We start from the raw sequence: 15,063 nt of genomic DNA, 5'->3' as shown, positions 1-15,063 counted from the left end.
GGAAATCCTTTTTCACAAACGGCTTCACAGGTCACAGTAAAAACAAACAAGAATAGCAAGAGTAGGCTTTATTTCTGCTTTGCTTCATAATAATTTTCCTTTTTGTTGCAAAAGTGTATTCTTTTTATCTCAAATCTGACTATGTATCAAAAGAAATAAAAGACATAGGTTATGATTCAAGACTGGTACTAATGCTGACCTTGTGGTTTAATTTATATAGAATACACATTCTATGCTTCTCATTATATCCTGAATAGAGCTAAGCTGATATTTATTTAGTAAATAATTCTATTCTATACGCTGATCAGTATGCATACGGTTCCTTTCAATTTTTTTTTTTACTATAATGCCACTAAGAGGAAAAGCAATCATCAAAATATCACAATAACGCTTTTTTTTTTCTCTTTAGCAAATTTATTTATGCAGTCAAATACAATTTAATAAAAGCAATAAATAATATATTGAATAAGTTAATGGGTGAATATATGAGCGCAGTACAGCTAGCACTGAAGCTAATCTTTTGAACACATAAAAAAGAAGGCTAAAACTATGTCATACATACGATATGCAATTTCGGTTGTATTAGATGAAAGGTACTTCTATATCTTTTGTCGTCTGTATATCAACTTAGCACAAACTATGCTAGTGATGCTTTTGAGAAGAAAAAAGGTAAGAGTATAAATCTTTGTTGATTTATATGAAATTTAATCTTAAATCATCGCGTAGGCTAAAGAGGCATGAATTAAAATTTATTGCCTATAAAAAGATGAATCCGAATCAAAATAGACAGAATTTATAGAGAAATCATTCCTGTGTTAAAGGATGTTGTGTCTGTTTGAATTAAAGACTGGATACTTTTTAGTGAGATATGATACAAATAGCGAATCATGTTTAATATATGAACAAATTGTCCTTCTTCAAATGAAAATTAATAATATTGAAATCCTGTATATGGCACTGTCTGGGTAGTCATATAAAATGAGTTTTTTGATGTTGTAGATGATGATGAGGTATAGGTATGCTTATTATATACATTCCCTTGTGAGGATGGAGAGCATTTCGCTTGAAAGTAATCGGGTGCTTGATAGTTCTTTTTGTGTAACAATATTTTGTTTCTTTGTCGAAGCGCAGAGGATTTTTGCGATTCAAAGAGATGAGTCAAGGCCTGAGTGATGCTTACAGTGTTCACATTATGCTTTACTACAAATTCCTTGGCTAGCTCTTCAGGTTCATCCAGCTCTCTAATTTTCACAGGTATCTTTAACGTGTCACTCAATTCGACGTTGACCGTGATCAAGACTTCGTTTGTGGGTGGTGATGTATCCAAAGGTTTGTTACTATGATCAGAGTCCTTCTTCTTGCTAGGATGAGAGAAGGTGTGTGCTTTCTTTGTCGTATTTTTGTTATTCTCTAGATTGGATGTATCTTGTATAAAACTATTAGACACATTCCTTGTATTCTTGCTCTGAGACGGACTTTTTCTTGCTTGTCCCCATCCTCCCAGATCATTTGTTGGAGCACTGTTAATATCATCAGAACACGATGGCCAATCCGATGTATAAGTCTCTGATGTATCATCTGTACTCGTTTTTCCCCATTCTGATGAGCTTTCTGTGATCGATTCCCAATGATCCGAGCCCTTTTGAGCCGCATCAAACGCTGCCCATCCATTATGGGTATCCTCAGCAGCTTTGGCCCAATCTTCTGCTGTCGCCTTTGGTTTCGCTAGACCTAAATCAACGGGTGCCTCGGCTGATTTTATCCAGTAGTTATTCACCGGTGGTACTTTTTGGCGGATGAATGGTCTCGCTTCCTTGTGTCGATCTGTCTTTGATTCCAGTATGCTGACAACTACTCGTGCTGGTTTCTTTTGATGTTTGCCACTCTCTTTCACCTCTTTAATCCAACTTGCAGTGGTAGATGGGTCCTATTTATAAAGATGTTAATCAGTCTCTTTTCTCTCTTTATCATGTGTTGTACTCACTTTTTCTTCCCAAAATGGAGTCTCTATTAATTTTTTTGAATTCCAATGATTTGCCTCTTTTATCATTGACGTTGGAGTATTTTTCGAGAGCTGAACAGTAGATGAGTAAGTTGGAGTAGTCGAGATCGATGTTGATGTCGAGTTTTTTTTAACTTGTTTGATAGATTTGGATTCCTTGGGTGTTAATTTCTTTTTAGTTTGTTGAAGGCGATGAGCAAGAATATGTTGTTCAGAAATGGGTATAAAGTTCTTGCCTTGTCTGTGAAGTTGTCCACTACCAAGGCCATTGGGTCCAGGTAGATCTTGAGGATCGGCAAGTGTATGCCAAGATGAATCGGCGAGTTGTGAGCCCCAAGTAGAAGCCAAGGGTCCATATTCTTCGTCATTATCTCTCATTTAATTATATAATATGAAGAAAAGAAAGAAAAGAGGAGTAATATTTGAGTGATAAAAAGAATAAAAAATATTTTTTTTGGCACGGTCTCAAGAAATTTAGAGCACTGTGCACCTCCTTAACAGGGACTAAAAATACATACCTAAAAGCTTAATTTATAACAGGTATTTAAAGGAATCAAGGAGAAACCAGGGGGAAAGTGGGGTATGATAAAGCTTAATATGATTAGAATTGCAGATAGAAAGAAATGCATGACAATAGCAAAGAAGCATATGGTCCGATTTGGATACGAATTCCGGTCCGGAAACCTATTTTATCTAGGATGGGAGAAGCAGTAAAAAAAGAATCAACTTTGGGTGGTGCGAGTGCACATGATAGAAAACATGGCATATGCCTGTAGCCTAAAATCCTTCTTTCAATATATAATCCATCATGGGTATGTAACTTGTACATTCTTGTTGAGGTTTACTGTTGATTATAAAAAAGAGAGAGAAATACTATTTATTGGATGGATGCATTAGAATGAAAAAGACAGCTTAAAAAACCATGATGGACAACAACTAATGATTTGGCAGACAGTTTTGATGAATTCATTACAATGCAACATTCTTTTTTTTTTTTTTAATCAGCATTAAGCCTTTTTGAATTGTACAGATGTTGTATCATCAGTTTATTAATGCTCTTTCATTTTCATAGGTAAGGGACAACCTAGAGGTTTAAACGCTGCCCGTAAGCTTCGTATCCACCGTCGCGACCAACGTTGGGCTGATAAGCAATACAAAAAGAGAGCTCTTGGAACCGCTTTCCGTTCTTCTCCCTTTGGTGGTTCTTCCCACGCCAAGGGTATCGTTCTTGAAAAGATTGGTGTCGAAGCCAAGCAACCTAACTCTGCTATTCGTAAGTGTGTCCGTGTTCAATTGATCAAGAACGGTAAGAAGGTCACTGCTTTCGTTCCCAACGATGGTTGTTTGAACTATGTTGATGAAAACGATGAAGTCTTGATTGCCGGTTTCGGTCGTAAGGGTCGTGCTATTGGTGATATTCCTGGTGTCCGTTTCAAGATTGTCAAGGTCGCTGGTGTCTCTCTCCTTGCTTTGTACAAGGAAAAGAAGGAAAAGCCCAGATCATAAATTACCCCTCTTAATAAAAGCCCAAGTTATATACACATTTGATGTCATGATTCAGCACTTGCTGAACAATATGCATATCTTGGAGAGCGTTTTTTAAACAAGGCAGTTGCATATGTCATTTTTATGGTTGGCAAAGAAAAGTGGCAGGGACATGAAGCAATCCATGTATAAATTTCACATAAAACTTGAGTTCTTTGTACACGAAATACACATCTTGCTAAATTAGATGAATTATATTATGAAGACGACAAAAATGGTTGGCTGTGGATTACTCCTAACTCTTTTCTTCTCAATAGATACAGTATATGCCAGTCTCTTTTGACTAATTCCCCCTATCTTTTTTTTTTTTTTTGCGTAAATAAACTCTTTAACCTTTTGAATAGTAAGAAATTAATACTGTTCAATTGTGTTTTCATATATATTTTATTATAATCACAGAGAAAATATAGATTAAAAAATGATGTGTTTAAAGTTGTGATTTGCTTTTGGTTAACGTGGCCAGAATATTTCCCTTTTTTTTTTTTTTTTTGTTACCTAATAAGCCAATCAAATTAAACTTACACTAATTACTGTAGCCTAATTGACTACAACCATCAAAGTGACTTGAATAAGTCTTCAATCTTCTTATCTTGTATTCACTACAAGTAAAAGCCCACTGAAAGTAATAGTGAGTTACACAACAAAGTGCCATGTTAGTAAAGAAAAAAAAAAAAGTCTTTTGATCTTTTTGCGCAAGACAGAGAAATGATATATGATCGTGAAAGAAGAGGAGGGCGAAGAAGGTGGAAGAGAGAACAATAAACCATGTGGATAAAACCCTTTTAAATGCAAGTTTACCATGTTTGGTTACACTAAGCAATAAATTTTTTGGATCTTTTTTTCATTTACTATTCTTACTTCTTTCTTTCCTCTTACCAAAATGATGCCTAATTCTCGCTTAATCCCAACTACACCTACTACAACAACAACAAATCGTAAAAGATCCAACTCAGCAGCCCCTGTATATCATCAATCCACTACAAAAAAAGGATTCATGTCTCGATTGTTAACAAAATCAAGTACTGAACAACCTACCCATCATGAATACAGAGTAGAAAAAAAGGTACAGTTAATTTGCTCTATGATTTATGACTCAATGAGTTTATGTGACCTATAGACTCCTAATAGCCATCAAAAGAATAATGGCAGTATTGGCAAACTATTTAAAAAAATAGGTGGAAATAAGGTGACATTTTAATAAAATTTCGTGTGACAAAAAAGATGATTAATACTGCATACAGGCAGTGTATGAGGACAACTACCCAGAGACTATGCTAGATACCAACATTGAGGATGATTTACCTAAAGTAAGGCCAATTCGACAATCAAGACAACATTCAAAGATACCCTTAGCGCCACCACCCACATTAAATCGACACCGTACTTATTCTCAGCCTTCGCAGCAATTCTTGTCTGATTTACCAGATCAATACATCGTCAAACGACCCACAGTCAATACAACCCACATGACAAATACAATACGAGATGAAGACGCGATATCTATGATGAGGAAATCGTCAGGATCCATCTCGATTTACTCTACTTTTGGTAGAGATTCTATTGAATCTCAAATTGATGCTGAGATCAGCTCAGAAAGTTTAGATTCTTTTAATACAGTACTCCAGCACCACACAACTCCAGCACAACACAACGATGTCGAAGATGATGAGGATGAGGATGAATTTGTGGATGCCAACGGGTTTTCTCAAGAAGATATCGAATTATTTGAAAAGAAACTGATGATTGAAAACAGCAACTTGTCAAACCGACTGAGTGGCGGACATGTTGGAAGCGCGGGTGGGCTGTTGGTTAGCATTCAGCCCATGCCTGAGGATGATGAGCTTGCCCAATCCCTGCTGAACTGGAAACGACACAGTGGTGGAAACAAACGTTGGAGTCACATCTCTCGTGCTCAGAGCCCACCCCTGCCAGAGGAAGCAAACCACCATCAGAGCACGATCACCGTCATCGATCTCAGACAGACCAAAGAGGAAGAAGAGGAAGAACTGTCGATACCAGACAAGATGGCACTAAGAAAAGAGGCTGAAAAGGCATTGAACGGAGAGACAGCGACAGAAAAAGAAGAGACGTTGTTTGATAGCGATGTGTGGACCTCAAATACGGAATACAACATCTCTTTACCCGAAATCTCCCCACAAGAAGCAAAAGAGGAAGAATTAGCTACAGACACAAAAGTGTTAATCACTGACGATTTGATGGCAAAGGAGGATGAGGATCAAGAAGCAAAAGCCAAGGAAACAGCACAGCGACTTTGGAACGAAGATGAATCGATCGTAAGCAAAGAAAAGATGGCAGAGTGGCTAGGACAAGGCAAGGCTTTCAACTCGACCGTGCTAGCACACTACATGCAATATTTCAATTTTGATGACATGCGATTGGATACCGGATTCAGAAAGCTGTGCAGCAAGCTTTATTTTAAGGCAGAGGCACAACAGATTGATCGAATTCTGGAGGCGTTTGCGAATCGATACTGGGAATGCAATACGGATTGTCTGCTGGGCAGCTCAGGTAAATCCATCTCTTATGTCTCGTTTTATACTAAAACTGTCTTGGGCAGATGTGGTTTATGCGGTGGTCTATTCTTTATTGTTATTGAATACGGATTTACATGTGGCACAAGGCAAACATGTTCGAATGACACGATCAGAGTTTATTAGAAATACAATGTCGACTGTTTTGGATCAAAAGGAACATGAAGAATCATTGGGCAATAGAAGACCACAGAGTGATGATCATCGTACATGGGAAATGGAAGTGGAGAACTATTTGAAGGTATACTTGATAATACACATCTCTTGGTAAATACTTACAACTGGGATAGGAAATGTATACATCCGTTAAACAATATCAAATATTGCAACCCTTGAAGAGAAAGACAAGCTTGGTGAAAAGAGGAAGTATCTTGGGTAACCGTCGAGTGGCTGGATTGAAGCGAAGTGTCAATTCCATTATACGTAAATCAGGCATTGTTGATAGCATGATTATACCAGAAGATTTTTACCCTGCTATAGTAAGCACTCCCCTTCTTTTTTTTTTTTGCATACCATTCCAATAGAATCTGCTTACATGACCTTTTTTTTTCGCGTAGCAGCCAAGAGCAAGTATGAGTTCCAATCAGACTTCACCCAGAAGAGAATCCTTTTCATCCGTCACGTCCAGCAACACCTCTTTTTCTTCTCGCTGCGGGTCTCCAGTCCACAACATGAGTGCTTCCAATAGTCAGTACCAACCGATGATGATTGAGAATCACTTCTTTTCAAGCCGACCTCCTTATTACAAGGAAGGCATCGTCATAAGAAAACACCTGTTGGAAAATGCATCTCAGAAGGCCAAACATCGTGAGTGGAAAGAATGTTACCTGGAAGTGGGTAAAAACGGAGAGCTCTGCATGTATCAAGTACAGGAACAGGCACCACAAGACAAAAGTTTGTTTAGACATTCAAGTGCTCATTTTACGGATCGGAAATCCAATACACTCGGGGGTCATACAAAATGGGTGGTAAGCAAATAAACGAAATGTGACAAACATAGCGCTCATTTTTTTTTTCTGGATAGAATAATGCCCAGTTGATGGGTAAGATAGCTCTGAATCACACATTATCGAACCCGCTTCCACCTCCGGGTTACAACCGACAACGACCTCACGTGTTTGCCATTCAGCAACCGGACGGCGGTGTCTATTTATTTCAGACGACCTCCAGTGAACAAGCACAAGAGTGGGTTTCGACGTGTAACTATTGGGCTGCCAGAAATAGTAAAGAGCCGTTGTCGGGTGGTGTGGGTAACATGGAATACGGATGGAGTCATTGTCTGGATGACGTTGTTATGGACCTGGATGCCTCTCAAAGTTTTTATCTTGAGGACCCTGATCTTGTCGTCGTGCAAGATTGGTTACCGCCCACTCCAAGCATGGTCTCGAGTACATTAAGTGAAAAGGAACAATACCGAGTACTTCAGAGATATTTGAGTGAGTTGAACGATGAAATTAATGAACACAGAGATAGAAAGACAAAGTTATTGATCAAGGTAATTGTATTTATTCATCATGACAGTGTGATTAAACGCATAACGTAGTTTCCAAGTAAATGTAACAATTATACCAAAGTCATTACAAATTGGGAAGCGAGAGCTAAATACCTGCTACATGAAATCATCAAGTACCAAAATTACTGTGATGCCTTGGAGAAAAGTATAGAGCAAGTGGGCAAACTCAAGGGCGAGCAGCACTCAATAGAACAAGAAGAAGACAAGTTAATATACCAAACACTACAGGTGGATTTGTTTAAAGAAATCAACCAAGAACTACACTTTAATTTATAAAAAATAATAAATGCGCTCTCTATCGTCCTATAGCGCGCATGCAGACAGAATTAAACTTTTGTTTTGAAGCGGCCTTTTGAACTTTGAGTGATTCATCGCTATCTTTTGACACAAGCTATAACGTAATGTTTTTAGACATATTGTGACTCTAAAGTGCACAAGTGTTACACTAGAGTACAAAGCATGTGCGTTTTCATTCGGCTATTTGTAGAGTTTTGTTCTTGATCCTTTTATAATTCTGACTTCATGTCTAGGATTTCCCCCGTTTGAAATTGTGATTGGCCGACTGGGATTTTTCATTTTGCCAAATCAAATAGAATCATTGGCTCGTTAAACCATCATGTCTTTTCAACTGCTGCAAGAAAACATGAGTAACCCTACCACATACAAATTTGCTTATGAAAACATAGCCGATGATACACAAATAGATAATTTTGTAAAGGAAATGGACTTGAATACTGAGTATAAACCCTGATATTAATAAATAAGTGGCAGCTTTTTGCCAGGTCCTATGGAGTCGAAAAGAGCAAACACAAAAGCGTAAAATGCGTGACAGAATGTGGAGAGAGAGAGAGTATAAAGACGAGAAGGCTGTAATGAAAAATCGAAATAGTCAGTATAGAGGTGTCTATAGAAACTAGACTGAAGACTTGATGTATTATAGATATGAGGAACAACTATCTGCTGCTAGAAAAGCAGGAACCAACAAAAGAACAGGAAGAAATACGCTTTAAAAGTACAAAGATGATGAAAAGCAGCTGCCGGTGAAAAACACAACGCGAAGAACGGGACCAAAGACTAAACTTTATGAAATACAAGTACTTGATCAATTACTTGGAGAAAACCCCTCTAGCTGTTGTAGATGCCCTTTGTGAGCAGTTGAAAGAGCTCAATATGTCAAAAATAACTGTTCATAAGCACACAAGAGAGCAATGTTTGTTTTCGCTCAAACAAATCAGGTTGATCAGTGGTAATAGACGCTCTGATCGTGTCATAGAGCTTCGTAAGGTAGGGGCTTTGAAGATGGATGATTTTGGGAGAAAACCATTTTTCACTGACAAAGCTGGTTTCTCTATGCATAGAATTCGACTTATGGCTTGGTCAAGAAAAGGAGAACCAGCTTATGTCTGCGTTCTTGCATAGAGGAACATCACTGACGATCTTTGGCGCAATCGATCATCGAGATCTGGTATCCCTCTCTGTTCGACTCTCCGTCGGCCAGCAAGAAACAAAAGTTCTCTGGACAATGAAATGTGTTTACTTCAAAGTAAGGTGGAACGAATTCTTAGCACTACTTCAATTTTATTTTCTCAGTTCTTGACGAGTTTGACAAACATGCGCAAGAATGCAATTTGGTCATGGACAATGCATCGATCCACCACTTTAAAAAAAAAAAGAAAAGAAACTGTCAGTAAAAGAGGCTACCACTGTGTCTATTGGCTTCCATATTCGTCATTCTTGAATCCAATCGAAGAATTTGGAGCAAATCAAAAGCGTCCTTCCGCAGAAAACGCTTCAAAGTTGGCGAAGTAGTACCTGATGGAGTCATTGAGACCACCAAATCAATTTTGGCATGAGGATTTTTCTGGTTGAATCAAGTATTCCCTTTCATTTATTCCTCTTTGTCAAGAAGGAATAATAAATTGTAGAATAACGAAATAAAATGAAGTGACCAATTTACTTCACTGGCAAAATTATTTACTCTAATCAGCCAATCATTTTATTGGATTGGACAAAATGAAAAAATCTCAGTCCAATCATCTCGGAAATCCTGGCCCCATATCAGATCGTTTTCGCACTTTGATAAAAGTGAAAATTTTTTTAAAAAGTATTTTCAAAAGTGGTGAGCCATTACGACAAGAGCGAAAAGAGTCTATAAAAAGAATGAGAAGTATGCAAGCGGTCTTCCTATCTACGTATCTTCTCAAATCATTATCCCTTCTATTTCCTTCTCCTTTGTGTTTCGTATCACGCTCCCTCCCCTCCTCCTTTTTTTTTTATCAAACAAAAACATGTAAGCCTTTTCATTCGGTCCAAACTTTTCTTTGGTTCATTGTATTGAATATCTTTTGGAAAACAACAAAAGTTTTCTGCAGTGACCTGTGTTATTCTAGAGTTATGGTCTTGTTGTAAACAAACCATTCAGTGAAATGATCATCGTTTGTATTACAAAAGTTCCAATACATCTTTTAACAATCAGAAGATGGTGATTTTCCCACTGAAGACAAAGAGAACAAAATCACTGGATGATAAGAAAAGTATGCGATTCATATGGACAGATGAATTTCTGCTACTTTTACAAAACTCAAGCTCCTGGTGGGATATAGGCTCAACAGGTCTTGCTTGCGTGATCTGAAAGGTCCAATCTCTTGTCTCACTGACGTACAGAGAGCTAGGATGTGTTCAATAGAAATAAGCTGAGATCGCCTGTCGCCGTACGTTTATCACCGGTTGGTTTGTCCCAGACAGACTTGTCTATTGTTTTGAATGTGAACCCTCTCTTTCAGACGTGCTCACTGTATGACATCCACTTGTTCACAAACAGCCTTATCTTTAGACGTCTTTTCACGACCGTCGTATTTGTTACAGACCAAAGCTGTCAGGGAAGGGCTGCAGTCTGATCTATCTGAAAAAGAAGAGTGAGAGGATAGTTCATCTTTCACGATGGCAGGGCTTGGCAGCAAACATGGTTTGGTCAACAAATATTGCAGAGTAAAAGAAAGTACGAGACGAATCCCTTGATGACTCCATCCTCCTTCGTTTTGATGTTCAATACAGACACTGTTGATGGTGTTTTATTGTACTGATGCCTGAGCTGTACCTGAATTCAAACACAACAATGCTGTGATCTAAACACGCACGAGGTAAGACAGGTTCGTAAAGTGAATCATTTTGCAAGTGGGCTGAACCCAAAGTGAAACAGATTTAATTCGAAGCTTCTGATGTCCTGACAGAAAGTGTGCTGAACAAAAAGCAAGGTTTTGTTTATCAGAGAATTGGAGTAGGAAGAAGGATGGTGAGGTTACAAGTGGTTGTATCCGAATTTTTAAAACTTGATGACTTTATAGGCAAAGTCAAAGAAAGGAAGGTGTTGATGGTGAGGCAAGATCAAGATGGATAGATCAGGTTTGAGGATTCAGTGGACCCAAAATAGGTTCTTTCCTTTGTATTCTTGATGGACTCTGAGGTCATCAAGATGATTCGGAATGCTTTAAAGTAGATGAGAGAAAAGATCCTTTTACGTCATCGACAGTCATCAAACACTCTACAGCTTACTTTCCCATGGCTTACTTGTTTCAGTAACGAGTCGTTGGATGGGCATTGTCGGACTTTTTAGAGAAAAAAGTGTCTCCAGACTTTTTTTTTTTTTTCCTATAAAGTATAGAATCCTATTTATTTCGGGAAAGGATCATTTTATTCGTTATCGGCATTCGAATTGTGCCTCAAACCTTATTGTCTTTATTTAAAAAAAGATTTTTCCAGATTTCAGAAAAAATGCACAGTTTATTTTTCATGCCACTGGTTGACCTCATTCTAGATTCATGCTGTTTATGTTGAAAAGGGTAAATGTGCATGGAGTTTAGGATAGAAAAGCTGATGGTTTATAAATTAAGGTTTCATGAAGAAAAAAGGCAAGGTTACTCAAACAGTACACATACCTTTATCTCTCTCTCTCTTCCTCCTTGTTTTTATTGTTATGAAACAAATTTACATAAAATCAATTTGGCTTACTTTTTTTTATATAAAAAAGAAAATAGAAAAAAAAATGCTTCAGGAGCACTTTTTTTTTTTTTTTTCAAAAAAGACCGTGCATTTCTATGCGATGATTTAATTTTATTGTAGCACTTGTCATTGTCATATAGATTACGGAAAGGTTTATATGTAGTGTGACATTATGCAAAAACAATAATAAAATGCTGGGTTACCCTGTTCTTTTTTTTTTAACGGATCCCCCCCTTGTACAAAGAGCGATTGTGTTATGAGATGGATGCTTGTGTTTTATTTTAATACAAAGAGTCTTTTTTTTATAGGCTCCCTTGCTTCCCCTCCTCTTATCAAAGAGGAGAAGAGCAATTGTTTTTTTTTTTTTATAAAAAAAGGGTATTCAAAAAACAAAAATGCAAAAAAAGAAGAAAAAGAAAACAAAACTGTAAAGGCAAAAGAAAGAAAATGGAGTGTGTATGAGAGAGGGGGGGGGTTATATACTTGGAAATTATTTGGTTTTACGCTTGACTGATTTTTTACTACAATCATCTTCATCCATTGTTTCTTTGATAGGTCTCTTGATAGGTGAAGAAGGAGTCGCACGACGGGGACAATAGCGGTATTCAGGGAATGCTTCCCGATGAGCTAATTTTTCTTGTTCGGCAAGTCCATGCCATGGCTTCTTTTCATTTTCAGACAGTTGACTCCATCTACGTGAGGCACGCCTGATAAAAAAAAAAAAAGAATGTGTGTGAGAGGATGATTTATGATTTTTTTTTTTCATTGTTTTACTTTGATATTTCTTCTGCACGCAATGTAGGATCTTGTATTTTAAGTGCTTGTCCATAATGACATCGAAACTAGTCATAAAAAAAGTTAGTCTCTATTTGGGTGTGAAAATCAAGAGGGGCTTACGTGAATCCATGCATTACGAGGTCTTTTGATATGAGCGTTCTTTGTGAGAAACATGCTTTGATCAACATTATTTCTGCTATTGGAATAACAATCAGCAAAAGCCACAGCGATATCGACTTCTTCATCATCCGGTTGAATCGCCTTCAAAAGACTAGCAGCCACTTGAGATCCAGGATGTCTGTGAGCAGCGGAAGCAGCTGCCGAAGCAGAGGCAGCTGCCATGGTAGGTGACATGGGTGAAGATTGAATGGCCTTAAAAAAGGGATCCTCGACTTGTCGACGAGGAATGGGTATCTGGATAGTTGGATTGGGTATAAGAAATGAAAATGGACGTTGTAAGGGTTCATAGAGACGAATGGGAAAGGACACCTTGAAAGGTTCATGAGATTGAGGCATAGGTTCAAGAGGACTAGGACGTTTTTCTTCTTGATGATCTAATTCGTGGACCATGAATCTTTTTATATTGGGTGATTCGGGAGACGGAGGTCTGTTGTCTATTCAATCCTATTTAATTTCTTTCTTTTTTCTTACAAGTTTAGTTTTACCAATCAAATCACATAAATCCATCATTGGAGCTAATTCAACTGTGGGAGAAGCTGAAGAAAGTGGAGGGGTAGGCACAGGAAACCGCTCTGTTCTATTTTTTGCTGATTCAAAATCATAAATCATTGGCGGAGGTTTAATGGACAGCTTGGTAGGTTGATGGACAGTGATAGGGAATGAATGTGACATTTGGTATCTAATGTAATTATATATATTTATAAAATGTGTGGTGTATTAAATATATAAAAAAAGAAAAGAGGGGGAATAAAATATATAAAATGGGATATAAATGCAAATAAAAAAAGAATTCCTTTTTTTTGAATAATAAAAAAGAAAAAGAGAAAGAAAGAGAAGAGAGAGAGAGAGTCAAATATAGGTTCATCCTTTTGGACTGGGCTCAACTGACTTTTAAAAAATAGAACACTTTTTTTAAACTTGTACAATGAACAAAACGTAGAATACAAACAAGAGGCGCATTGCATTTCCCCCCCCCTCTCTCTCTTCTCTCTCTCTCTTTACTGAGGATTATAATAAAGTTGATAACAGTAAGGGGTTTATGTGTCTAGAAGAAGAAATACAACTGAAAATCAATCCATCTTTGTTACATGCAAAACGAATTACTTTGAAGATCAAGTCGTTCTCTTGCCCTTGTACAACCAAGCTCATGAATGATTGTACACAAAAAGATCTTGTTTAAATTAGATGGCCGAAGAATAATCATTCTTGTTTACGAAAAGAAAAAAAAAAAAAAAGTAAAGACTTTTCTCTCTCTCTCTTCATTCTTACTGAAACAAAGTGAAAGAGATCCTTTTTCTTCATTTCCCCTAAAGTAGGATTTAAGGTTTTATACAATAAAAGGATCATAAAAAAATTGAACTCCGGGATTAATGGAAACGATCTTTAAAAAAAGTAGACAATTTTTTTTTACTCTTTACTTTTTTTTTTTTCTTCCACTTACTTTGGTTCCTAGGCTACCTTTGTTGACATGGTGATTTAATTTAAAAAGGTGGGGGGAGGGGGGCAACGGATCCGTCATGATAAAGTGAAGCACACTATTTCGGCCAATAAAAAGTGCTATTTTTACACTCTCATCTTCTTTTCGGCATCTCTCCGACTGGTTTTCATTTCAATAACCGAAATAAAGCCTATTTATGACAGAAAAACGTGCTCTGGATTGTTAACAACAATAAAACACATTACGATTTATTTCACGATAGGTTACCTTGAGCACACCGGATTATTCGGAAAGCTTACCCCTTCCTTAGTCTCATGTTTTTTCTTTGTGAAAGTTTATTTTTTTTTCTCTACACACACCCCTTCTTGCCCATCAATGAGAACAATAATTCAAGTGGGTTGTCGAGTTCCGCAGTTGTTGTTTATTTGGGTTCATTTACTGAATTTGAAAACAACTTGATGCTGCACATGAGGATTATTGTTACAGCGCCCAACTTTAATTTACTCTTCATTTTTAACTTTCCATCCTCCAAAATTGTACACTGCCGAAAGAAAAAAAAAACAAGACTCACTTTTCATACACAGAACAATCCTATTTGAGTAACAAAATAAGAAATGATGAAAAAGAGAAAAATGGAACCTTTCAGGGGGGGGAGGGAAAGGTAGGGAGGTAGGGTAAATACAGATAACTCTGGACCCTATATAAAGAAGCTTTTGTTATGCTGAATGAATAAATTCCTGCAGAAATCAAACCATACACAATAGAATTGCCAATTGGATATAAAACAATAATTAAATGTGAACACACACACACAGGATTTTCCTTCTTTTTTGGCTCATCTTATTGAACGGCTGATAATGAAAATTGCATGTGGTCAAAATTCTCTCCCTTCTTTGCTGAGCTTTATCTCAACAAAGAAATCAAGAGAACAGTGGCTACTCATATTCTGTAGTGAATCTCAATAAAGACATCAACAGCTTCAAAACAATGTCTTTAAAATAAGCAGACTTTGGTTGAACCCTGTTTACAAAAAAAAAACCAAAGAAAAAAAAAACAA

General features: G+C 37.2%; 5 protein-coding genes across 5 annotated transcripts; 3 read left to right on the top strand and 2 right to left on the bottom strand.

Annotated features, from left to right (window-relative positions):
• Positions 1-928: 928 nt before the first annotated feature.
• Positions 929-2,380, bottom strand: RO3G_10629 (uncharacterized protein; the record flags this gene model as incomplete). Its single annotated transcript, XM_067665214.1, has 2 exons — positions 929-1,927; positions 1,985-2,380. The coding sequence occupies 2 exons, from the start codon at positions 2,378-2,380 to the stop codon at positions 929-931; spliced, it is 1,395 nt and encodes a 464-aa protein (XP_067521315.1).
• A 430-nt stretch (positions 2,381-2,810) lies between these two features.
• RO3G_10628 (40S ribosomal protein uS12) lies at positions 2,811-3,508 on the top strand (the record flags this gene model as incomplete). Its single annotated transcript, XM_067665213.1, has 2 exons — positions 2,811-2,814; positions 3,075-3,508. 2 exons carry the CDS (start codon positions 2,811-2,813, stop codon positions 3,506-3,508), a joined length of 438 nt encoding a protein of 145 aa, XP_067521314.1.
• Positions 3,509-4,427: 919 nt separating this feature from the next.
• RO3G_10627 (uncharacterized protein) lies at positions 4,428-7,888 on the top strand (the record flags this gene model as incomplete). The annotated part of the gene is made up of 7 exons (XM_067665212.1): positions 4,428-4,610; positions 4,789-6,076; positions 6,126-6,340; positions 6,390-6,578; positions 6,657-7,067; positions 7,124-7,594; positions 7,643-7,888. 7 exons carry the CDS (start codon positions 4,428-4,430, stop codon positions 7,886-7,888), a joined length of 3,003 nt encoding a protein of 1,000 aa, XP_067521313.1.
• A 1,123-nt stretch (positions 7,889-9,011) lies between these two features.
• Positions 9,012-9,421, top strand: RO3G_10626 (uncharacterized protein; the record flags this gene model as incomplete). The annotated part of the gene is made up of 2 exons (XM_067665211.1): positions 9,012-9,155; positions 9,203-9,421. 2 exons carry the CDS (start codon positions 9,012-9,014, stop codon positions 9,419-9,421), a joined length of 363 nt encoding a protein of 120 aa, XP_067521312.1.
• Positions 9,422-12,101: 2,680 nt separating this feature from the next.
• Positions 12,102-13,240, bottom strand: RO3G_10625 (uncharacterized protein; the record flags this gene model as incomplete). The annotated part of the gene is made up of 4 exons (XM_067665210.1): positions 12,102-12,318; positions 12,386-12,453; positions 12,509-13,002; positions 13,054-13,240. 4 exons carry the CDS (start codon positions 13,238-13,240, stop codon positions 12,102-12,104), a joined length of 966 nt encoding a protein of 321 aa, XP_067521311.1.
• Between the last annotated feature and the right edge of the window lie 1,823 nt (positions 13,241-15,063).

The sequence above is a fragment of the Rhizopus delemar genome, genomic scaffold (assembly GCF_000149305.1).
Source record: "Rhizopus delemar RA 99-880 supercont3.8 genomic scaffold, whole genome shotgun sequence".
Taxonomy (NCBI): domain Eukaryota; kingdom Fungi; phylum Mucoromycota; class Mucoromycetes; order Mucorales; family Rhizopodaceae; genus Rhizopus; species Rhizopus delemar.
This window is presented reverse-complemented; position numbering and strand designations above follow the sequence as displayed.